Source organism: Aythya marila, assembly GCF_965140915.1.
Source record: "Aythya marila genome assembly, chromosome: 7".
Lineage (NCBI taxonomy): Eukaryota > Metazoa > Chordata > Aves > Anseriformes > Anatidae > Aythya > Aythya marila.
This window is the reverse complement of record NC_139048.1, coordinates 16,140,708-16,167,242: the sequence shown is the minus strand read 5'-3', so window position 1 is coordinate 16,167,242 and position 26,535 is coordinate 16,140,708. Positions and strand designations below refer to the sequence as shown.

The window sequence follows — 26,535 nt, the reverse complement described above, 5'->3', positions numbered from 1 at the left end:
TCCGGTTTTATGGAGAGTTTATCTTTCCCCTCTTATTAAAATAAATTAAAAATATTCTTAGAGTAAACACAAGTTAATACAGGAAGGTTGGGAATGTAAACCCCAGTCTTCCCTTCCAGAACTTGTTCTTAGAAGATACTGGTTCCTCATCTTCATTATCACCCTTAATTACTGTTAAGAACTGCCTAGCACAGTACCAGATATAGGTTTCAGCCTTGACCAGGAGAGATTAGTTTCAGTCATAGGAGGAAAAAAGTCTTTCAGACGTGATGCTTGCCTACTGCTAAGACAGACAGCTTTAAAAGAAGAAAACATCTGTCCACCCTTAATCAAATGCTACTTTCAAGTCCTAGCTCAACTTAGGCTTTTTACTTTTCCTCCCTCCCCCCTCAACACTTCCCATTCCCATATTATAACTGTGAATCAAACAATACTGAATCTTACCAAGATTGTCCTTTGTAAATTTGAGTTAACACTGCTGAACATCAGCTTGCCAACTATTGTGGCAATAGTAGGGAAAACTAGAGCTCCACATAGAATACGTGTAGCAGAGACGTGATCGGCCAAAGGGTTGGCCTCTGCTGGAATACGAGGAACAGGACACCCAATGCCTAAAGGGATGAGTAGGGAAAGAAAAGATTATATACAGCCACTGCCTTGAACAGCACAGCCCTCCCTCTGCTTCATCATAAATCTACAGCCCACCAACTTCATTATTCAGTTCAGTTACCTTGAGAACTAACCTTTTCAGTGAATATTCCATTTAAATTAAATGACTGCATTAATTTTTACTTTCAAAAATGAAGCCAAGATTTTCAGTAGCTTGTTTCATTACTAAGGCCTTAACTGAAACCACGCTCCTGCTCTTATTGCTCTTCCTTCCCCGCTAAATACTATACAAACACAATCCAAATATACTGAACATAACAGATGGAAGGTACCATCACCTTCAATTAAGAATGGCAAAACATGACTCATCTCCATCTCCTAGAGGGGCAAACTCAAGCTTGATATTTCCTTTTAAATTTATAGCCATATTACCTGGAAATATGCTGTTCAAAATTTGGAGTTTATTAGAGTATTTGCGCCACAGTCTGAGCACGTAGTCCTCCCAGCGAATCATCTTGCCCAGTATTAACATAACTGGAATAGTGGGAAGTCCAATCAAAAGAAATAAAGGATCTGCTCTCTCCATGACATCAAGACCTTCTTTGTGACCCACAACCTGGTAAATACATATATATGCGGACAAACAGAAATGAACAGAAAACAACTTAAAACAAGTCTTTTCTTTTTTGGAGGACTGCCCACACATCAAGTTAACAAAAACCCCACTGTTTTACCTAATGCACTTAGTTTTCCCATTGCACCTGTGGTTACTTATCAAGCATAATGCAGGTGAGCAAGCTACTAGCCCTAGTTAACAAATCATTAATCTTGTTGAGACCTGAAATACAGATCCCTACCATCTTAAGAAAGGTTTCATGTGCATCTGCATTTGAGTGAAGACAAATATTTAAAATACAAAAATAGAAAGCTTCCCAAAATGCATAGAACTGACCATTTTGCAAATCACTGATTCTGCAGTCAAACTGATTATGTGTTGCTTATGAAAGGATAAATTGATAGCTAAGTATTTCAGAATGTTTTAGTCAAAATGTTACTTAGGAATACCTTATGCAAGAGACCGCAGTACTAGAAGTTATTGCTTCTCTAGACAGTTCAGTAAGAGGTACATAATTTTCCATTGTAGTGGAAATAGCTACAAGTTTCACTTGTACATTACTCAGTTTTACATGTGGTTAATGCTATAATTTTAAAGAATAGTTATTTCTGATGTACTAAACTATTCTTCTGACATATGAAGAAAACTTAGCATTTGCAGCCTAAAACTTAAAAATTACAATTGCAACACAAGAGTACGTGATAGTTTAAAAAAAAAAAATTCTCTTTCAAAAAGTAAGTGAATCTAACAGGGCTGAGAACAAAAAAAAAAAAATAAAGGAAAGCTCTTGAAGAGCTGTGGGAAGTCCACGCAGGATCAGTTTGGGAGGGACACCATCCTGTGGGAGGGACTGCACGTGGAACATGGGCCATGAAGAATGACCATGAAGGAGCTGTGGAAATGAAGTGACGTGGACTGCCTGCAGCCCCCATTCACCTGCACTGCTTGGAGGGAAAGGAAGTAGAAGAATGTGGATGGGGAGCGAGGTGTTTTTAGTTTGCTTTTAGTTTCTCACTGCTTGTCTGTTAGCAACAGGCAATTACATTAAACTGCCTCTGCTGAGTCTGTCTTACCCATGACATCAATTAGTAAGTGATCTCCATGTCCTTATCCCAACCCATGAGCCTTTTTTCTTATCATCTCCCCCTGTTCTTTTGAGGAAGGAGAGTGAGAAAGCAGCACGGTAGAGCTGAACAACTTACTGGTGTGCAACACCACACCTTGCTTTGAAAAGCATTCCATCTTACTCTTGTAGAACAGGAAGTTATATTCTTTACCACAACTTCTAAAAATAGGCATAACCAGTATTGTGCCACCAAAAGATTATTCATTCAAAAAAGTATTCAGCATTTTTCTTCCAGCTTCTTAACTTTCTCGACCCAAAATGTGATGTCTAATGTTATCCTTCTCCTTAATAGACCTCCTCCATGCTAAAAAGCCTCACTATCTTTTTACTTTAAATTACTATTTTTCTGTTTTCAGTAACCTTGTACAATTTGTTACTGACTAGACCTACACCTGAAGTCACAATGTCAACCCTGTTTCTCCATCTGAAGATTAATCTATAAGAAGAGCTTTTGTGCTTCTCCGGCCCTTCAACTGAAGGAAAAGGTCTGGAATGCATCAGGACAGAAATCGTATTAAATCCAGCAAATTTGGAGTGGGAAAGGAATGGAACAGTTCCCTCTTCTCCTAGTTTAACATCCTTCATTAAAAGCAAAAAATAAGTTATTAGACAGCATGTCATTCATATGATCAAAAAAATTAAACCAGAAAGTTAATTCTTCAAACCCAAGATTTAACTAGCTGTCTGAATAGCTGTAGGTGTCAAGTTGTAACCATGTGATTGCTCAGCTAGACCCACAACTTGCCATTGCTTAAGGCCAGAATCTCATTTCAAAAGCAAAGCAATTACAGAAAGGAGTATTTATTTTTCCATTTGGTTATGTAGTTCTAGAGAAGCTACATAGATCATAAAAGTTCCTGTAGAAAAAGGCCCAGAGTGCAACAAGATAAGGACTAGTACATTTCATTAAATTACATTTTTATTAATATAGTTGCTTGCAGTGGCCCTGTAAGGGGCCTCCTTTGGAGGAGGTGTTGAAAGTCATTTTGTGTAACTTTTGTGCAGCCACTTGACGCTTGGTACCAGGGAGACCACATCAGCTCATTTGGGCTCCAGTTCAACTGGTTATCACATACGTTTTTGCTATGAGGTCATGTACAAACAAAGGCAAATAGCACACAGTGTTGAGATGGAGCAATTTGAACTGCATGGCGGTACCACACAGTCCAAGAAACAGTAGGGCCACGTGACTTAAATGGATAAGCACTAGGTTGTATATATAAACTAAGCTACAATTGTGTACTGTAATACCTAAGCATACAGATGCATTTATTGTATAATCTATGTACAACTAGATTTCAGAAGTACTTCTACGCTTTCAGGCAAAACAAAGGTTATGGGCTATAGACGCAGGTATCAACTAAAATGGTAACAAAGGTCCTGCCAGTCTATGAAAAGTTGTCTTTCAGTTGAACTAGGATAGCTGTGAACAATAGTTAATAGTCCAGCACCTGTCAACATCATTTTTATATTCAAGTAGCAAGGTCTCAAGAACAGAAGTAGGACAGTCTTTTCAATTAACTAGATAATCTGAATAATGAAAACATACTCTTAATCTGAAGTGGTCTGCATTTGTTGTGTATGCATCAATTGCATCATTCAGAGCATGCACATTTTCCTTCACGTAACAAAGGAGAGCTAAGACTGAAAAATTCACTGTCAGCCCTTTGAATACTACTAGCAAAATTACTTTCTTTATCTGCAGAAAAATAAAATCACTCCTTTTCCAAAGAAATGGAAAAATACGAGTTGCCTACTCATTACTAGTTGTCTGGCACTAATAGCATTTATTTGAGAATGGAAGTGGGTTCACCAGCCTGTCACAAGCAGAGCAGAAGTAATGAAGTTTCTTAGGTATAGACTGTGCACCCAATTTGAACAGGCATACTTGGCTTGATAGAGTATGATCAGTTAAAAAGCAAAAAGCTTTCTATCAACCTGCCCTAAATTTATTTATTAACCACATGCTTTAGCTGCTTTAATCATTTTGAATATTTTAAGCTAATATTTAATGTAATTCTAACGAAAGAAAGGAGTTCTAATTAACTAGTTTTTATTTTAAAAGCCTTGCTTTTAAAGACTGGTAAGATCTAGAAATGGGGAATAGATGTGTACCTGCATCACTGTCACAGCTCCATACGTAACTGCTGTCCAGTATATAGAGCCCACCATTATTCCAGCTGCAGCAAACGGACATGCCTTTGAGATCAGACGATCTGCAAGATCCAAAACGTAAACAACTGGACCTATGACAGAGGAAAAGTAAGATTTCAAGATGTATGTATAAGCATACTAAAGAAAGCTCTCAGCATCTGTCACTGACAAAAAAGCTCAAACTAGGCAAAACATGAATCTGACATCCTGCACGTGCTACTTATGAGAACGTACAGATAAGAAGCTACTTAGCTAAACTTGCTATTTATTTCTACCTACCATTTCATTCATAGCAATAACTTCTGAGGGATAAATACACTCCTTACAGCACTGACTAATTTACACTGCTAGAAATGACTTAGCTCCCTTTGTGCATGTTGAATCAAAATCATTTTTTTTTTGTAGAAATCATTTTAGTCTTAATGGCTTTTTTGTTAAAATATTTTAGTTTTCAAAAGGAAAAACTACCAATCAGTTAAAGTGTACTCCCTAGGTGAAGCTGTCAAAGATCAGCATAAGAATGTTGTCACTAAACGTCATCCTACTCCACAGCAAGAAGTAGCAGCCAAGATAAAAGATTGCTTCCACTGGAAAAAGAGTTGGATTGCATTCAGTTTCCTTTTTTTTTTTTAAAAAAAAAAAAAAAAAAAAAAAAAAAAAAAAAAAAAAAACAACAAGATGACCTCTCAAATATTGGAGGAAAAAAACCTCTTCCTGGGTTATTTAGTGCCTTTGGCAACAGTGCACAAATAGAGTTCATTTTGTTCACGGACAGCTGCAATTTCCAGACTTGCACAAAGTAATATATTACCCTAACTTTGATGAGATAAGCTGGGGCATGTTCACAGCTTTTCTTTGTAAGACTGCATGAGAATCAGCAAAGCAAAAGTCAAAATTTGAAGAATCTAAAAGGTATGTGTGGAAGTGAGAAAGGTTGTCACCGTGATCACATTCCACACTTCTTTTGTATTTGTCAAACTTATCAGCATCAGCAGAAAAGTACTATTTTCATTTCATGTTTTAAAACAAGGACTTCAGGATGTATTATATACCTTGTCAGAAAGTAAACATAGCTGTTGACTACTTGTGCATACTTCTCACTATGCTGTGGACATGATTCTACATAAAGACTTCCTCCTCCAGGTCATACACGTTAATTTTTCCTGTTAGATACCTTCATTTTTTTTTTTATTTTTTTTTGCATACTATTTGTACAGCAGTAGCATCCAGAGACTTCATACAAGGATTGCAACTTTTTTTTTTTTTTTTGAACTGTGCAAATGTTATACTCAAGACCTGCAATTTAAACACAATCTAGCTTACATGCAGGCTTGGCCGAAGTAATTGTACATATGGCTAAGTTATGTATCTGTCCAGCAGGCAGTGCTGAGTAACGAACTTGGGCAGAACTATCCTTATTTAACTTGCTAATCCAGTTCTGCTGGAGCCTCATGTCTTTACCCTACTACTCATGTACTTTAAATTAGCTACCTTTGCATGCAGCTTCTAGTAGAACGTGTTCTTTTAGTAAAAAAGCTCTAGTTCTAAAGGCAGGAAGCATCTTCCCTTGTGGCGTGTAAGACAGAAAACACCTCACCAGCATCCTGCTTCAAATACACCAACCAATGTAAATTAGTTCTTAAGTAGCTGACAAAGTGTAATTACAGAGATAATTTATTCTTAAGCCAAACAATTTGTTGTTGAATAGGTATCAAAATTAAAGTGCTTTTGAAGTAGGAACACTTTACTTAAAATACAGAAACATCAAACAAGCAGTTCAATTGTATTAACAGTTATGTTTAATTTTCCAGACTTAAAAGATTGCTGGGCTACCTATCGATGTATTGAAGTAGCAACAAGGCCATAACTACAAATACTAAATACACAGTAGTTGACACATCTTGACTGCTTCCCACAGTCTCTGAAAATGCTGAATTGCACTATTCAGAAAGCTTGTATTATTTTGAAGGAGGTGAAGACATGAGACTCCAAAAAACAACCATCATATTGAGTGAGTCTAAAAGGGCAAACACAAAGCACTGAAGCTTGCCTTATACAGCTTGCCTTATACATACCAGCAAAGTGGTAGTGCAACAGCATAAGTCTAAGACAAAAATATTAACAAATTGCACCTACTAATCCTAATCATAAAAGGAAGTAATTAGCTACAGAATTAGGTATAGAAGTTTGAGAAAAGACTGGAAAAAAATACATGTATGTTTTAGTTAGCCCTTCAGGGAAAATGTAGCAAGAAAAAAAGGCCACCATCTTTTAGGATGATACTTAGGGAAGTAGAAATTTAATAATACTTTTGTATTTTGTACTTTCTTCTTTAACATGTATGTCAGTGATTTTCAGTGTGGTAAAAACAATTGTGTTTTAACAGCGCCTTTTCTGCCAGGACTGGTTTGTTATTAAGCTGAAATAATTATCTAAGATAGGTAGGTTTTAAGCAGGTTTTTTTTTTTTTTTTTTTTTTTTTGAAGAGGAAGCAATATTTTCTTATGTAATTAAAAAACACCTATTAATAACATGGTTATTACCAATCTCTAAAAACAGTATGCCCTATTAAATTTTAATTGGAATTATAACACGAAGATAGCAACTAAGAGGGGGGTTGTTTTGATTTGGTAAATACATTAGATTTACACTGTTACTTATAAAGATAATAGCTAATGTTTAAATTGATATTTATGCCAATTACATTATCTTTAAAAATGCTGTGTTAGGCGCCTTTCACAGACACCTATTTTCAGAAGTGTTTCTAGCAGTATATTAGAGAGGTCTCAATGTAAGTAAGCTTTTGAACCATGCCACCGCATGGAAACTTGGTTAGATGCAACATCTTACCTACTCTAGCAACCTTTTTTTGTTTGTTTTGAGTTGTATGACTAGTAATGTCTTCAAATGCTATGGCACAGAGAGGGGGCTACTGGCAAGACTGCAGGAGAATATCCTAGCGTCCTAACTCTGCCTGATGTAACCTTGATTGACTTATAGTTGAGTTGTGATATAACAGTTCTGGGTTACTAAAAAGAGATGCAAAAAGGGCACAACTGTCTCACTTGCTTAAGGACTTAAGCTCATAACAAAGCATTGATGAACACAAAATCATTCTCCAGCTCTGCTATGAACTTGTGTAACAGTACATAAGACATCTGAAATTTTATGCCCCTTTCATCTTTACCATGAAAAAGCTGATAGCGTGAGGGAAAATATATCAAAAGATTCCAAGAAACCTGCATGCAAGAGCTGAACAGTTTCATACAAGAATTTCAGGCCAGCTTTATCACAAGTAGAGATGTTAGTATCTAGGAATCTTCGCTCCCAAATAAAGAAAGTATGCCACAAATTACAAGAACAAATGAAAATGCCTGTTTGTGTACACTTCTTCTCCAAACTACAGTTGTTTTCCCTTCTGCCCATTGCCAAAATAAAATGTGAATGCATTGCACGTAAACAGCTTCATGCATCTCACATAAACAGCTTCACATTTTGTGGCACATTTTCAGTGTCCAGTAATCAAAATCCCCCTTCACACTCCCCACCTCCCCGCTCCGCTCCCCAAGGTAATGCTAATTTATCATCACTTGATGCCTTCTCCACAATGAAGATTGATTCCTCTCTACCTTATCCTTATAGCAAAGCTGACTTAGGGACTGATAATAAGAATAACATGGTAGTACATGGTAGTAAGTTACGCTGTTTTGTTTTCTTGATTATCACCAGTATACTAGTCCGTATTTTCTTTCCCCTTGGCAATGTGTCAGCACTCAAAAGTTTCCTCGCACCTTAATTCTTTCAGCCCTTATACTAACAGAAAAGAGGTCCTATCCCTAAGAACTTACAATGCAAGTCATTTTCAATTGTTTCATTACAGAAATAAAATTTTATGAAGTCTTACTTCAAAATCCTTTAAGTGGCTATAGACACATGCTATAACAACGTTTAACAAGCGGTTATACTTTTGATCAAAATTGAAGTTTTCAGCTGCTATGGTGATGAAAAGACAACAGCAAAATAGAAAATTGACTGGAACAGCATTATTGTTGACTATGAACTGCCCCATTCATCTTAGCCCCACATTGAACATGAAATATAGTAAAGGATGCTATGTGTGACAACATATACAGTAATATACAGTAATTTGATTCTCCTTTCCCACATACGGAAATACATGAATCAAATTACTGTATCAGTTACTCAGGGCAACGTTTTATTCTCTTGCCCTGCTCAATATACCTTGTATAACATATGGGCAAACGGGGGTCCAATGGAATAAAAGCAATAACTTATTTTAAATATTTGCCCCATATTGTGGCAGAGTCCTAGTTGGCTACTCAGGTGAGTAGACTCTAGAAGACAATCTCCAACTTTTTGTTCCACCTTGATGAACAGATCTACAGCAGTGCCCAGCAACGAAATATAGATATTCTGCCTCTTGAATATATATCAAGATTCACTCAGGAATACTTCCTGAACAAAGTAAAAATGTTTTTCAGGCAGTGCAACAGGCTGCCCAGTACGGTTTCTTCTTATGCATTTCTTTTTGTAACAGTTTCTCTGCATGCTGAGGAAAAAAAAAGGAGGGGGGAATGTGTTTATGTCCTAATATGGAAATTGGTGAAAGAAGTCCCCACTCTGCTCAACAAGGGGGAAAGAAATCACATTAACCATACATTTAATTATAGGTCAGTCACCTGTAAGACTTAGTAATATACCTAAGTTGAACATATCCAAAATTTGCAGGAGATATTTAACTAAGCCATCAAATATGATGTAAGCAGAATACGCTGTTTCTTGTCTGGAAAATGGACTAGAGAAGTTTCCAATAGAATTGACTCTGAGCATAAAAAGGCAAAAAATTAAGAACAACATGCAGAAACAACCAATTACATTATGTTTAAATTTAAATGATATATGTCTTACCTAGCTTTGGAAATACTATTAAATATTCTGCATTGCACTGAGGACAAGCAACTCTAGCAGTACTGTTTCCTCTTTGCTTTTCATCCACCCAGCGCTGTAGACAAGTTTGATGAACCCATTTCGTGGAGCCCCTGCACCTGCAAGGTCTCACCCACTCTGCTGTCCGATCATCCTCATCGGTAGCAAAACAAACCCAGCAGCTTCTGAAATTACAGGAAGGAAAAAAGATATTTTTGCTACTTTTAAGTGCTTAAACTTTCACATGCAGTTTTAGAAAATGTGTAACAAGAAATGATTTCTGTTGCTTCATGCTTAATCACCAGAAATGCAAGTATTTTGTACCAGACTTGTTCTGGTATTAACATAATATTAGACAGCTAGGTAGATGCTTAACGCATTCTGAATTACTAATTTATCTTTTGGGTCATTTATAACTTAAGAAGCACTGAGACTGTAGTCCAACCTCTATTTTTAAATTGTATTGTCAGCATCTCTTTCCATACAAAACATTTTGTAAGTTTTAAAATTAAAAATGCAAAATCTGTACAGTAGTCTGTTACCTGGGAAACTAAATCCAATGGATTTCCATGACAACATTTAACAAATGATAAAATGTAATAAACCTGAAAAGAATTACCAAATTAATTCCTTTATCTTATTAAAAAGTATTTCATTTTGATAGAACAATGTTGTATAATATAAACTAAATTACAAAGTACATAAACACTACTACAACACTAGAGCAGGAAAGCTCTGCTGTCTGAAGAGTTACCTGGATATACAGTTAGTATGTTTCAATACTTAAAGCTTCAAGTTAGAGCCTGATGAAATTTAAGCAAGGCAAAATGTTGTCTAACAATTTCCTTTTAAAACCTCACTATTTTGGGTAGCATTCTGTTTGTGAACTAGAACAGTTTTCCTACAGAATAAGAATATTTTGTTTATAGGAATATCTGGGCCTACATAATATTTGCAAGAGCTTGTTTTAAAGCATTGAATTTTTTATTTATTTATTTATTTATAGTGGTGGAAATATACTGAAATTAAGCTGCAAATGGGTAAGAGTATAATGTAACTTGTAGCACTTACTACTAGCAAACATGAAAGGATGCAATTTAGGGTGCAGATTCCAGGGAAGACTGCACAAAAAGGAATTTCAGTATTGAACAATAACATCAGTAAAACTAACATAACTGATCTGTCACCATGTGCAGTTTTAAGTACAGAGCATATTACGGTATGTGCAGATGCAAGTTTCCCGACGTTTCTGCTCTGAAACCAGAACTGCATCACTGCACATTTATAAAGACTGCTCAGTTTGAAGACTGTATCTTAGATCAAAACTACAACTTGTTTCGCTCATCCTAATGGGAAAGTAAATGTGAAGTCTGACTCAGCTCCTTTCTGCCCTTCCCTGCAACACCTGTTTAAACCAGAATCCTTATGTTATGCCCTTGTGTAACACAATCCACCTGTTTACCTTCCTGGTGGCTCAAAGTACCTTTAGCAGCCTAAATGGCATCAGCCTTCCAGAACAGGAGGAAAGACAGACAAGCCCTATGTTTGTAAGAGTCTAAATGAAAAAGCTGCAACCACTACAAAGACATGACAGTATTACCAAGCATCACAGATATTGTGGTTCATTGCACTCAATCAAGGAGTTCTTAAAGAACTCCAGTTCTTACATTTAACTTTTTTTTAAAATACCAAGGAAATCCTCATTTATTTTAAGAACAAACAATACAAAGTGACTTATAGCATACTTCATCTTCCACAGTTTAATTCTTTGATCTATTAATAGGTGAAGTTTCACTCACTCACTCCACATCCTATTTAAGGCTACATTTGTAACTTAGATTTTTGTTTCTCAGTTAGGAGCTTTACAACAGAGCTACTTATGGCTGTAGGTGCCAGCGAGGTGAGATGCCACCAAGCCACAGAAGTCTGAAGTGTATTCAAATAAGAGATTTCAGCATGAAAATAATCTTGTTGCACTTCAATTTTAACCAGTGAATTTGTCCATGAGTGCCCTGTAGATTAAATTCTATTCAAGTTTTCTGTTAAGGTTAATATGAAAATCTGCATCATTTCCTTAATTGCTTCATCCAATTTCTTGCCAGGCAATCATATCTGAAAAACTGGAAGACCCATGAAAAGAATAACAAAGTCCTTTACAGACTTAAGTCGATAGCACGTCATGAATAATGAACAGTAAATTCCTTGTATTTTTGTCATCAGTTTTATCTCTTTCCATTGACAGCAGCTGTAGCAGAAAGAGCTAAATAAAACCATCTCAAAACAAGCAGCTTGGCTCTTGCCAGATTTTCCATTTTCTTTTACTGAATAAAATATGACCTTGATTCTCGCTACTGAATGAGGTTGCTACTCAGATAACCTGAAACAGAAAAGGCTGACAAGGTAGAACAAAGCATTGTTTCTGATAGAAACTCTAACCTTTTTTCCTTGATGATTTTCTACAGAGCCAAATCAATACTACTAATGTATTTTTCCATACTTCCTTGGCAAAAAAAAAAAAAAAAAAAAAAAAAAAAGCACACCACACACAAAAAGCCAGCCAGTCATCTCTCTTTGAATATAAGATTACAAATGCCTTTTAGATTCAGCTCCCCATTATCTTAAGCTGTCTAGTGTCAAAAATTCAATTCTGAGAATAACTCCCTCAGTGTCCGTTTTATTCTCCAAAGATAAACTCCTTTCAGGAGACTGCACATGTCAAGAGCAAGCAAATAAATAGAAAGCTGTGTTAAAGACCTGCGAGCCTGCACTCCAAATATTGTTATGAGTAACTGAGAAATCCAGGGCCTGCCTAAAAAGACATTTCTCCAACCCATGAGTTCATTGCTAAGGAAGCCACTCTCCTAGAAGGTGTAACTCCACCACCCCAGTAAGATGCTGCACAACAGGCATACAGGCAGATTGCTCCCTGTTTTACTGGGTTATATTCCTTCCAAAGGTTACTTCCTTATTCAAATCAGCCTTAAATAGCAAGAAGGAGAGGCTCTAATTCATGTTACTGAAATCAAATTTGCCAGTCTGTGGGAGCTGAATTAGTCATGATACAGCTTTGTTTTCAGGCAGGCGTGACTCTGCAGGCAATACAAAAAGTAATTTCAGAGCAACGTTAGCTGTATACTACCAGTCAAAAGTTCTCAAAAATCTGTAAGGCCCCATAAGCCCAGTGGACATTCCTGTGTCCACAACACTTAATGGAAAGAGGGGTTGTGAGACTGGGACAGCACAGCTGTTTATAGCCTGGTTCCAAGTATTCAGTGCTGCAAGCCTTGGAATTTTTCCCTAACGTTCAGTGGCATACACATCGGACCTGCAAATAAAAGCAGAGAACTGAGTGAAGAAAATTGTCCTAGGACTTTTAGCAGGACTTCACACTTACCATGAGCTAGAAAGCATTTTCCTTCCATTACAGATCCTTCATAAAATACAAGAAATCGAAGATTTTTTTTGCATTCCTCCCATATTATAAAGCACAGCACTCTTCCACAAAGAAGCAAAAATTTGCTTTTATCTTGATATCAGAATAAAGCATTCTTATTCTGCTAAGCAGTAAATGCCTGAGTGTCTTATCACAATTGAATTTCACATCCAAAAAGAGTGAAAAGGCTAAAACAGCTGATAACAATAGCAGCACAGTGAACCAATGCATGCAGACCTACATATCGCAATGGGAGAAGTTGGTTAGCAGAGGAAGACTACAGCAGAATTAGACAGAACACCACTATTTCCCCAGGCCTCACAGCACTTCATCTTCAAGCCAAGCTCTGTCTATCAAACTCTAGAAGTCCTTACAGTGTCCTAAGAAAAAAACAAGCACTCTCAGAGTGCAGAGAAGAGTCCAGTGCGGTACCAGTGCACATATATTCCAGGGCAAGGACACCAGCCTTGGAAGCTCCATCATGACTTCTCCTGGCCCTTTTTAAGGCAGCACAGCATTGCAGGCATATGCCAACTGGAATCATTCTGCTAGAAAGCATGCTGTCCCCTTGAAACAAAGTATAAAATATTAAACGGAAGTTGCTAAAGGTCAAATGACCTAATATCCAATTCTGCTTTGCCTGGTCATCAATGATAGGGTGTACTGCTGAGAAAAAGATCTAGAAACAATACTAACTAACCTTTACCGCAGAAGTATTACTTTCGTCAAAAACAGCAGGGAAAGTTGAAATAGAGAATATCAAGCTAACATTGGCATTAACATATGGCCACACAACCAGTATCCATATAAAGGCCCTGAGTTCCTCTAATCATTGAACAGCATTGTTTAAACTAAGTTCTAAAAAGCTTTTAAGAAGTCCACAGATGACTAAAACCTAATAAGCAGTCAATCAAATGCATAAAAGCAAAACAAAATAATTAGCTAGAAGGTGTACCAGAAAGATCTAGTGATTACCAGAAGTTCAACTTAAACTTATTTATATACTCTCAATTATAGCTCCAATTAAGGAGAAATATTTTACACTTGAGTTAACTGCACTATATAAAGGCAGAGATACAAGTAAAGGACAGTTCACAGAATCCTGCTGGCAACTTTCTAGCTTGCGGATAAAATTAAACCTTGGACTGCCAGCCACCACCTATTGTGCTTGGATCGTGCCTTACAAGGCTTTACGGCCTTTGCTTCCAACCAACCTTTAACACGAAGCTCCCCACAGATGTAGTTACCATACATTTAAGCACTTCCAAGCTCTCATTGGGTTTTAGTCCCTAATTTATCAAAGAATCTAAACTAATGGTAAAAAATAAAATACTTCAGAACAAATTGAACTGCTACAACCAGTTATTCAAGCCTATGCCTTCTGTAAAGACTTCAAAATTCAATTATCTTGAGGGCTTCACTTATTATCATACTCACTTTCTCAAAAGGAAAATTTGAGAAATCAGCAAGGCTCAGTGGCCTTACTCTGGGTGTCTACATACACGGAGAACTTCACTGTTATAAACATTTGTTTTATTTAAGGGGAGATGGAAAACAGGGCCCACCTAAAAATGTGCAAAGGGTAAATCAGGCAACACCATTACTCATGTAATAAGTACCTTATTACTGAAACATTTTTACTCATTAAGCTGACATTATTTTAGCAATTAGGCATACACCTCTGGCAATCTAGGACACTAAGCAACTGCTAGGGGGCAGTAACACTTGATTATTACCATCAGACTGAGGAAGGAAAAAGTGACTAAAACCAAATGGGGAAAAAAAACACGCACACAAATTACTTCCAAAACTGAAAAATGGCTTGAATGTTATTCGAATGGGATGGCTTAACACGTAGTCAAGTGTACATAGCATGTACTGAAGAATTTTAATAGCATTAAGTCAATGCCTTAAACATTTGAGATTCTTGTAATACAGATAGTATACTATAGGGAAAACATTCTTAGCATTGTTTGACAAAACCAGCAACGATGATGAACCTAGAAAGTAAGAACTAACAGTAATATGTAATATTACTAATGTAACAATACCACTGTTTCATGTCTCAGCTTCTCTCAGCACCTAACTGCAAAGCATAATGTCAATGCGTAATCAAAATAGTAAAAAAAAAAAAAAAAAAAAAAAAAAAGATCAGCTAGATTTTGTATAGTAATATTTACCCTGGCTGAAGGAGGAAAAGCAGCTAGCATGTTCAAGATGCTGCAAGAACTCCAGATGGCAAGATGACCACACACAGCATTCTCCAACTGATAACACGACCTGCTAGTAAGGTAGAACACCCAACTTCTGACAAGCTGAACTATCTGATTTTTATGCCAATAAGAGATTAAAGGAGGATGGATTGTTATCTGACACTAAAAAAAAAAAAAAAAAAACAACTTTGTTCTATCAACACTGCCAGATTTAGCAAAGGAAGACAGCTTAAAACCTCAAAGAAGATTTAAAAGTTATTCTTCCTGTAATTCATCTGCAATCTACTGTATTAAATTCTTACATCAGCCCTCACTCCCCAGGGATATTTTACACATTTCTCTGTGCTAAACTTTGATTTTTGTCTGTTTCCATGGTTTCCAATGCATCAAATTTACTTGCCAGACAATAAAAGCATAGCAAACAAGAAACCATATATCTGTCAAACTTCAATCTTTTGAGGCCTCCTGGGAAAAGTGTCTGTAACTACACCCTTGATCACAGTCATCATGACCTGAATTCTACTCTTTTGTGGGAGAAAAAAATTACTTGCATCATTGCTTTCAGTAGCTCAGTCAATACCCTCTCCAGCTAGACAGTGACACTTCAATTAAACCAATGCATACAGAACATTGGCAAAAAAAAACACAACATTTAATCAAGAACAATGCACAGAAAGTGACTCATTTAGCTCTCCATCTTATAATGCTATATGACTACAGATAAAGAGAGGATAGGGAGAGGTTTGAGTGAAAAAATACCAATGCCAGCAGCAGAAAATTAATCTGAGGCTCTAAAACACGGGAGACTGTTTCTTAGTATAAAGAGACTCAAAGCATGCCCTGATGTTCTACAAAGACACTGCTTTTGCTTAATTACACATACAAAATTTTCCCCAGTCATTGTTCCCAGAAAACAGCTTTCTGACATCATCGCAGAATTAAATGAATTAGCATCGAGGCAAACCTTGACATCAAATCAACTCTGCTTACTGCAGCTTGCTCAGAAGCGCTGCTCATGCACCAAGGTTAGGTATCACTGCACAACTGCTTCATGCTTCATCATGGTTCTGTTAGTAGCTGGGCCATTTGATGAGCAATAACTATACCCATTTGTCCTCTACCAGCCAAGATGCAAGTTTAAACAAGTGTTCAGTTGACGTAAAAGAATTTAACCTTTAATCGTTCAAGTTCTGAAGCAAAGAATAACAAGCATTAGTCCTTCATATCTCCTGGAAGATTTACTTTTCCATAACAGAAGGTTAACATTTACTTACTAGCTTCCTCAAGCAAGCACTAGCCTTATCTGTTTTCAAAGATTGGCATCAAGATATTTTTAATCTGTTTTAAGCCGGAATGTTAAATACAACAGCCAGTCTCAAAAAGACCTAAGTTTCCACTACAGAAAAATCATGAAACAATGTAAAATACGGGGGAAGGGGAATAGAAGTCATATCAGAAAAATAGTAATACTGGTAATCTGAAGTATATGTATAAAGCAGATGGCAGGTGTTACAAATATCAGAATCAACATAAATACAGAATAGATCAATGCTGACACATCTAAACATTTATCCGTCTTGACATTAAACCTGTGCTGTGACAAGCACAGGATAAAAGAGAAGAAATGCAGTTACGTTCCATTCAGAGTCTGCACTGGGCAAACCAACCGTGCAGTAATTTTCCAGTATCGCACAAGTAACGTGTGAAAATACAATTTAGTCTTTAGGCATAATACATTTAGAAGTAAACACATTAGCATCAACTTAGAGCCAAACCTATGGCTGTTCACTTCACATTCCCTTCTTAGGCAAGGTAACTGTGAAATGTTCAGTTTCTTGTACAATACATACCTATGGAGTTCCATGGTTATATTGGGTAAGCAATTTTTGTTCTGTTCATCCAAGAAAGAAAAATAGGAAGTGGGGGTCTAAATCTGCAAAAATTGGCAGGAAGACTTCCAAGCAAGCAAATTGCTTTGAATTCAAGAGTTTATATAATAGATGCTATTACTGAAGTTATATTCTCAGTTTATAACTTCTATTTTTAACAGTATGAGAGCGCAAACCAAAGAGCTCTACCAGAGCCTGCCATCTTACAGCTTCCTAATATTTATAATAAAAACTGAACAATTTGAGGCAAAGATCACAAAAAAAAAGATTCAAAATGTTGTTGTTTTTTTTTTTTTTTTTTTTTTTTTAACTCCAAGAAGGCATTTTTGATATTAGTAGCTCAAAATCAGTTATTAGCTAATTAGTTATTAGCTCAAGAACAGCTACTCAAATTTGGCAGGCTCTGAACATTTGGAAGAGTCTTTAGTCTGAGTAAATGTGACCCAAACTCCAAGGAGCCTGACCATAACATTAAGTAACTCTCCCCTGTGCCCTGCAGAACTGGCTGCATGACTCACCAGCAGAGCAATCACAAGCACTCAGCACATGGCCTTCTGTAATGATATCCTTCACAGAAGGCTAACTTGTGCTGGCACATTTTAACTCCAGTATAAAATATTGACTTCTAAACAAAGTATTCAGATCCTAGGAAGAGGAGAAACATATATAACATGAGGCAAGATCAGAAAGCTACATAAAGGAGACATTACAACCTTAAATTCATGGTTTTTTTAAATTCTTATGTCCTGAAAAGATTGTGAAGAAATCAGATCAGATTCAAAAGACTAGATACAAATGGCTTCTTAAAAAAAAAAAAAAAGAAAGAAAAAGAAAAACACACAGAAAAAATCACTGAATGCCAGCTACTTTTACCCACTGAAATTCTACTATTTACCACCTTTGCAATGTGTTAACACTGTCTTGTTAATACATATACCTTGACAAGGCGTATCTCCTGCATGACCAGCATAGTCTGCTCATGTCATGCATTGCAACTGGAGTCCTAATGCTGGGTTGTCTCCCTGCATACATTGGGATTGCATCTAGACCTTGCATCATAGAATCACTGGGGTTGCAAGAGACCACAAGAAATCTTTAGTCAGAGCTCAAAGCCAAGGCAGAACCAACAACGAATTCATGCCACATTGTCAGAGCTTTCTGCATCTGAATCCTGAAAAGCCCTGTGGACAGAGAAACCACTGCTTACCCTGGACACCCCATTCCACAACTCAGCTGTCAGTATCATTTGTCCCCCTGCCTCAAGTTCAAATTTATGATCGTCATTTCTCATCATCCTGCCAGAAATCTCCAAAAAGTGCCTGGTCTTATCTTTCTAATAACCTCCTCAGTAGGTATTAGAAGACTATTACTTGGTCCTCACAATCCCTTCTCTTCAGAAGAAAGAAGAACTGCTCTCTTGTTCCTCCTAGTAAATCATATGCCCCATACCTTTAGGCACTTAATGCATCCTTAATTAGCTTCATTTAAAAACATTAAGCAGTTGCTTAAAATAACTTACCCACTTCAGACTGGGTCCTTCATTCTTCTGCACTGAGGACGGATTTGCCATTTTTTTATTTTTACTTGTGGAAAGCCACAAGTGCCAGTAAAAACGAGCAAGTCACACACTCTTTGGATAAAGATGGGCATTACAGCCTATAACAAGCTAGCACACACCTCATTCTGTTGCTGAGAGAGGAAAAATAAGATCATCAGAAAGTGGTATCACTTTCACCCACCCTCTCTGCAGCAGAGTAGGACCAGAAGCACATTAGGATGACAGAAGCATCAAACAAGCCCTACACACCTCGCATATTCACTACCACTTTAGTTTTGTAGCACTTTTTTTAGAGCAAATTTAATATTTGAACCTTGTAATTTACCTTTCTCTGTAAGTTACATATATTAAAATAGTTACTCAATACACCTGTGTTAGGTGCCACAAGGTTTAACTTCAGCAAGCGCTGTAAGACACAGGGTCACAGTTAAGCAGTACCACATAGAAGCTACCAATAAACTGTCTTTTGCACAGCTTTTTAGATGAAGTAGATGCAGATGAGAATATTTGAATGCCTTGACAATCAATGTATGTGGGATACTAAGATTTTTAGTACCAAATGGGATAAACAGCTTCTCAGGAGTTTCCTCACATTTAAATAACAGGGCCAGTTACCTACGTGCAGGTAGAAGTTAATTGTTAAGTAGCTGCTAAGTTTAAACATTTAAGTTTGTCCTTCAGCATATCAAAGCAGATGCCAAAATGGAAATTATAATGCATGTAAGATGAAAGTCAAAAGGTTAAGATAGCTTATAAGTAACATTCTAAACACTTTTATACAGATGGGCAAAAGGCATTCTACAGGTCTGCAGTCTTCCCTAATCATCTTTACTGATAAGACACAGGAACAACCCAATCTATGCAGAACCTTTGGCAACAGGAGGATGTACCTGGGATGAAGCTATAAAGAAAAAGGAAAGTTATTAGTTACTACTGCTTCAAATTTTCATTATTCAAACTCACTGTAAAATGTATATGTGATTTTGCTTTTTCCTTCCTGTATCAACGTTAGGCTCTAATTAGTTGAAGTAGGAGACAGGAAAGAATACCTTGGTTCCTTTCTGGTATAGATTAACCCAGCACAACCCAATTCTTTACTCTTATTTTATAAGCAGGTCAAAACTGCTCTGGAGGGACAACAGAAAGACAGGTACTGCTGGTTGCTGACAAACTTCAACCAGAAGCCTGGTAAAGCCTTCTTTCAACAAACAGCATTTAATTGTATTGTGTAAAAAGAAACCAGTTCCTTTGATTAGGGCAACAGAGAGAGGCATGCTTAATCTGCACAAATAGAACAAACAGAACTGCAGAGAAAATACTTCTTGAAAAGTAAGAACACCACATAAATTTTGTAAAGTGTCTTACATTGTTTATTACCCTGCATATCTTATCTGGTTGAGCTCCATTCCTACAAAGATTTATTCATGTGGCAATTTTAGCCAGTGAGACAATTTGAAGCGCACAAAATCCAGTAGTAGCTCAAAGAAAGCTCTTAAACCAAGGACCACATTGCACTAATTATATTGGTTACGTTGCAGCATTCAGGTCTTAATCCTAACCCATGTCTTTGCTTAGGGAAGTAGCAAACAGCTAACAGTGCAAATAAACCTAAATCAGAGCCCACACTTATGAAGAGCAGGAGGAAAAGATGACCAAATCTTTTCCTACCAAAATGTTTCATACCAAAACAGACTCCATCACGCACATAGAACAGAATAAAAAGAGCAACTGGAAATTATGTACAAAGCATTGTGTTTTTTTTGTTGTTGTTGTTGTTTTTTTTTTTTTTTTTACTGAAGAAAACAACAGAATCTGACCATAGTTCAGAAAACAAAGAACCCATGAACTTGCTGTTTTGCAACTTTTGAACCTCAATTGCTAGCATCTGACAAATAAGTGCTCTAGGAAAGAAAATCCAGTTGTAACATTATTCCGCTCTTCGTAAGATAAGTAATTTCTTAGAAGAACTGCAAGTCTGCATGTCATCTTTTAATTGATTTTAAAGTCTACCTGCAACTCAACCCGATGGATTACTTTAAGAGAACAGGAATGGCAAGGGGAAATGGCAAGACAGCCACATGATGTTGCTCTACTTTCCTTCAAGAAAGACTACACATCAGCCACAGCTGAAAGAACTACTGCTATGCATTCAGCAAGTAAAGTATACCAATTTGTAAACTAACCCATGCTAAAATGACCACTATACTGATTCTGCAGAACACACCTGTGCAAACCTTCAGATAATCCATCACATTTTGACTAATACCTTTAAATACTAAAAGAAAAAAAAAAGAGGCAAAAGTGACTCTGCTGGTCAGCTAGCAAGTATATTGGAGGAAAGCACCGTCTTGGGATAGTAAAAACCTACCACAAATCAACACAGGACATCCTCTAAAAACAACAACAACAAAAAAAAGCAATCTGAACCCTCAGTATAACCAAATTGCAAGACATAATACTACTGAAGTCAAGAAAATAAAGCTTAAAAATATTAGCACATCCTTGCATTATGGCTCACATTAATGTGAGAACAGGCAGTGATACAGCTAGGAAAAAGCAGGTGCACGGCTAAACACTTGTTTTTTCTTTGAAGACAGCAGATTGACCAGATTATCATCACTAAATATAAATCAGAAGCTACCTAATGAAACATTTATCCTAAAAGTAACAGTCTTTAAAAAGACAGAAATCTGACAGCTTCCAATATTATTTTTGAATGAATCAAATATTTACATTGTCTGGGCTTTCCATCAACGTGGGCTTGTCACTGACTTTACTATGACAACTACCTGTTTAATAGCTTCCCAAAATCTTATCACTTCAAAAGGCAACTGTTGAGTCAACATAGTAAAGAGACTGCACAGCAAGATTAACAGTGAATAGTTTTGTTTTCTCATGTTTCAGCAACAGTAACTCTGAGTCCCAGGCAAGCCCTCTAAGGTGGCTAGGGGGGGGTAGTAGGTACAGGGTCACTGCTGATGGCACCGCAGTAGCACCCCAGCTGTTAGAGAGCTACCAAGCACATACTGACAAGATACAAGTATAAACTTAACTTTAAAACAAACTGAATTTCCACATTATTTATTCTTACACACAAAGCTACAGAATTACATTTAACAACCAAATTACACAGGAAAAATCTATGTATTTTTAAAAAAGTTTCTGATCAAATCTAGCACCAAAACCTACTAGAAAGTTCAGCACCTTAATTTCAACATTATCCAGAAAGAATGCAAGTGTCTGAAATACGCATGAAAAAGCCAGAACACCTGCTCCAAGGGCTGCACAAGGCAGCTCACAGAGCTTATGAATGTTCATTTGGCAGAACTGCTCCTAAACAGTGCAGAGACAAAATTCACAGAAACGAAAGACAAAATTAACTGAATAGGAAACCTGAAAATACACAAAAAAAACCCTTCCACTTCAAGGCTTTTTTCAAATAGGTATTTGAAAAATATAAGGACTCAGTTCATAATGCTGGTGTACAAGGCACAGTAATTCCACTGTAAAGGTTCAAAATCCTAAAGCCATTCAGCATAGAGTATTTCTGGGTATTTCCTTAAGAAAGAAAAGTGCTTTTGCATTAAAAATACATACAGCACATCAGATGGCCTCTACCTATTAAAATTTGACAAATGCCTTAGGATTGACTTCCAAGTAAAGTTTCTCTGGCACACTCAGAGCAATAGCTACAATTTCTAAGGCACTTCCAAGTAATCTGTTAATTTTAATTAAATTTTGAAAAGTGTCTTTACATTGATTAACAAAGCACACACTGCCACAATTTTAATTTTTCAAATGGAAATTACTATTACTCTGTGATTTAGGCATTAAAAACAGGAATGAAGGAATTAAAATAATAAAACCTCGTCATTTAGGCCAATAAACACTGCGTTCAAGTGCATACATCATTCCAGGAGTATGGCCCTTTACAGAATTCTGCATGCAGAAAAGAATGGCATTTTAAGGCTACTACCTAGCCTGTTACTTAAACATGAGCCAGAAGAAAAAATGACAGACTGAAATCCCAACCTGGATGCAAGAAAGTATCATGATAATCACACAGATTAGGTTCTAGAATGCCACAAACCAGAAAACTCCAGACAGTGTCATTTTATGGTCACACCAACTTCTCCTGGCCCTTGCATTCATGCTGTAGCAATCCTTCAGCTAAGCATAAAATCCTCAGCTAGAAATTTCAAGCAACAAACTCATTACACCTTGACAGCTATTTACCCTTTTTATTAGAAGCATGTTGCTTGTCAAGAAAGTAGTACAGACTAAAATTATGCATGAAAAGTAAGGAGGATGGAGTACAAGGTCCTAAAGTGAAAATGAATCCCAGGCAACAATGCTGAGATGCTAGAGACACTCTGTACTAGAGAAATTCAAATTGCTTTATTAAAGAAGTTGTACAACCCAAGAGCCCAGCAAAACCAGATGTCCTCTCACAAATACATAATTTAAGAACTTAATCTAAGAGCTCTGACCCTTCTGTATGAAGCAGTGAATACATTCCAGTCTACAGCAAAAACTTACTCCCAATAGAACAGTACACCACCACTCAGTGTGACCACCTAGTTGGAACAGAAAGCTAATTTTTTCCTTCTAATAACTTTAATATTAGATTCAAATGAAAGCCTTATTCACTGAAAAGCTATTTTCTGCATCCTTCACTACGAGATCTCAATCTAACACTATGTTCTTTGTGTGAAATTATAATGCATTAACAGTTACTCTTAAGTTTTTGCATATGTTTTCTTGCTACCCAAGAAAATAAGTACCTGTGCTTAGCAATAAACATAACAGGATGGAAGGAGAGGCACTTCAGGCCTTCAGAATCCCTACTGAGAATTAATCCACAGGTTATGTCCCCCAAAGGGAAATAGCAGAGTTTTATCTAGACCACAGCTACATACAACATGAGATAGGTTATGCATCTTAAGAAATACCAGAAAAAAGAAAATGGGTTTCTTCTAATGTAACACCACTGCATAAACACAGTATGCAACACAAAACTTATTTATACTGACTGCATCTTGAGGTCTTGGTTATTCAAAGCTCCTACTACCGTCATCTTGCTCCTTGGTACCAGTCATTGTCTCCCACACAACTGTTTCTAAGTCTCCTAAACTGAGCCAAATAAACTCTTGCATGACACCTGCAGTCTCTCTTCATACCTCCTTTTATGAAGCCTAGGTACTTCAAACTTCTTCCCGCTGTCCTTGCTGTTAAGTCAGTCAGGGATACCTTCTAATTATTTTAGATGATCAACTCTGTTACTCCAAACTTAGTAGGAAAAGTCTTCAAAAAGGATCAGAGATACAAACTACAATTTCACATAGCTGAAAGGATGTAAGACTTTTAAACATACGTCAAACCCCACATATGCATTGGGCATAACAACTACAGAAGAGTGAACTGGTTTGGCCACCAAGTAAAAGAAAGGAATTTAGTTAATGAATTTTCACTTAAATCTTTCATGACTTTTTTTTTTCACTGGAATAGACGCCATGTGGTTCTAACAGTTTTTCTATAGCCTGTTGTAACACCATCACAAACAGTGCTTTTGCTGGGAAGGCTTTAAAGCCTCTTCCAAGATAGAGGAAACAAGACACTTTTACAAAATGTAAGCTTAAAAAAAGCTGCAAAAACATCACAAAAGATTTGTGATTTCTGCAGCCTTCTGTATGACAGTCCCAAGTACTGTTAAAAATACAAGAGAAAGGCTTCAGTTTTCAGTTAGAGTCATCCCCATTACACTGATTTACTACACAAACAAACACCATCTCACAGACATACCCCAAAATGCTTAATTGGGACTTTGCAATATGATAAAGCAGCCATAGACAGTAGGGCATCCATTCAGAATATCCCTGTTTCCTTTGCCTCCAAAATAACAGCATGCTATGTACTATCAGACTACAAACTTCAGGATGGAAATGAGTTTTATTTGTTGCAGAATCAGTTTATCTGAAACTATTCTTCCACTCATGATCTTCATTCTTCCCTCTTCCTACATAATAGCTCTGCCATCATCCTCCCCCTTATTTTGTCTTAACCCTCTTCCCTTTTATTCCCTAGATTCACAGAAAGAGTCAAACTAATTACTTTATTGATAATACTTGTAAAACTATCTCCTTCCTGTTGCTTCTTGCAAAAACATTTCTAGTTCCTGACTCCTAGCCTCCTTGACAGTTACTGTTCTAAATTATAAACTCAATTCTCCAGTTTTCCTAAAATACAATAAAAAAAATATTTCTCTCCCCCACAACAACTCACTTTTATCCTCATTCTGAAAGGAACTGAAATTCCTCATCATCCTCACCTTCCAAGCTGTGTGCAAGCTCTGCCCCTGCCTCACATAGCTTTATGTCTCCATCATTTGCCTGATGACAGCCTGCACTTCGCTAAATCCTTTTTTCCTTAGGGGTGACCTGAAAAGGAGAAAAAACACCAGGGTTTTTTGCTTCCTTGTGCTTAAAGCTTGACAGGTGTTATCAGCAGAAGACTGACTCCTTGTGGGTCCCCACCTTCTGAAATAGCTGGCTATCACGCCTGCTAAATAACAGGTTATTTATTTTGATGTTTATAGAAGAAAGTCTTAAGGGCTTCCTGGATGACTCAAGGCTGTACATCAGGAATCTTAAGCCCTCAGCCCAACATGGTGGAAGTGCTACATAAGCAGATGAAGCCATAAAGAGAAAACAAGCCTAAGAGTAAACATCCTTCCTCCCCTAACCTGAAGTCACAGTAGTTTACAGGTTGTACCTTTTAACAGCACTCCAAAAGGCGACCATAAGCTTTCTCTAGAGACCATAAAACCAGCAGCACACCACGTGAGGCCAAGGTAAGCCGAGCTCACCTTTGGGTGCTTTCCACCACGAGCACGTCAATGCTTAGCAGGACCTGGGCAGCCTTCCCCAGACCCCCAGCGCCCTTCCATCCCTGCCCTCCTCCTCCGGCCCGAAAGCCTCCAGAGCAACCCTCGCACACCCCGCGGCGACGCCGCAGCCCTCCTGAGCCCTAGCGATAACGACACCAGGCCGGCGCCCGCCACATTTCACACTGATTTACGCCAGAGCTTGCCCCACTCCGGGTCCTCCCCGACAGCAGACAGCCCTGCCCCTCGCACCAGCCCCTGCGACCCAAGCTTGTCCCGGGGGTCCCTCAGCCGCCCCCCTCCCCGTACCTGTCCATGGTCTGCTGCAGGGCCAGGCCCGGCTGCTCCGACATGGCCGCCCCGGCCCCGCGGCCCCGACAAAGGCGGCACCGAGGAGGGAGAGAAAGGAGCGAGGAGCCGGAGCCGCCCTCCCGCCGCGCACCGACCTGGGCGGGCCGCGCGCTCAGGGGGCCGGGGCCGCGCTGCCGAGCGCTGAGGAGAGGCGGTGGCGGCGCCGACGCCTCTGTGAGGTAAAGGCCGGGCGCGGGCGCGGGCGCAACCGCAACGCCCGCCGCCACCTCCCTGCCGCCGCGCCTGCGCCCTAAGCCGCGGGCAGGGCCCCGGAGGCCCGCCGGGAAGTGTAGTCCTGCCGCCACCCGCCTGCCTGCGGCCGTTTAAAGGTCCGGCGGGGCGCGCCCCCTGTCCGCCGCCCGCCCCATGCCGCTCCTCGCCGCCGTCGCGTAGTGGCCGCCCGGCACCGCGCGCGGGGCAGGTACGGGCCGCGGGACCGCTCTCGCGTGCAGGTGTGTGCGGGCGGGGGGGGCACGAGGCGGCACTGGCCGCGCGCCCTCCGTAACGGCCCAGCCCCGTGAGGGGGCTCCCGCCCTCGTCGTCCTCGCGCAGCGACCGTTACTCTCCTCAGCGGCTGAGGGGAGCGGCGCAGCCCCGCCGCCTCCTCCTCACCTCACAGCCGTGGGCAGGGCGAGGCCGCCCCTGCGCCCTGGGGAAGGAGGCTCCCCGCCGCCCCGGCAGGTGCAAGGTGCGGGCGGCTCCCGGCCCGGCCCCGGGGTGCGAGGGCTCGGTGGGACCGGTGGCCGCGGGGCTACC

General features: G+C 38.6%; 2 protein-coding genes across 2 annotated transcripts in view; one reads left to right on the top strand and one right to left on the bottom strand.

Annotated features, from left to right (window-relative positions):
* The window catches only part of MARCHF5 (membrane associated ring-CH-type finger 5), a 29,106-nt gene extending 3,097 nt beyond the window's left edge, over positions 1 to 26,009 (bottom strand). The window contains exons 1-5 of the mRNA XM_082765165.1: positions 25,738 to 26,009; positions 9,435 to 9,637; positions 4,467 to 4,597; positions 1,042 to 1,225; positions 445 to 611 (exon numbers count right to left, since the gene is read on the bottom strand). Coding sequence (XP_082621291.1) covers positions 445 to 611; positions 1,042 to 1,225; positions 4,467 to 4,597; positions 9,435 to 9,637; positions 25,738 to 25,781 — 729 coding nt within the window. The 5' untranslated portion in view covers positions 25,782 to 26,009. The remainder of the gene's footprint in view (positions 1 to 444; positions 612 to 1,041; positions 1,226 to 4,466; positions 4,598 to 9,434; positions 9,638 to 25,737) is intronic.
* A 109-nt stretch (positions 26,010 to 26,118) lies between these two features.
* Positions 26,119 to 26,535, top strand: part of CPEB3 (cytoplasmic polyadenylation element binding protein 3) — an 88,537-nt gene continuing 88,120 nt past the window's right edge. The window contains exon 1 of the mRNA XM_082765157.1: positions 26,119 to 26,200. The gene's annotated coding sequence lies outside the window, so the exon portion shown is untranslated. The remainder of the gene's footprint in view (positions 26,201 to 26,535) is intronic.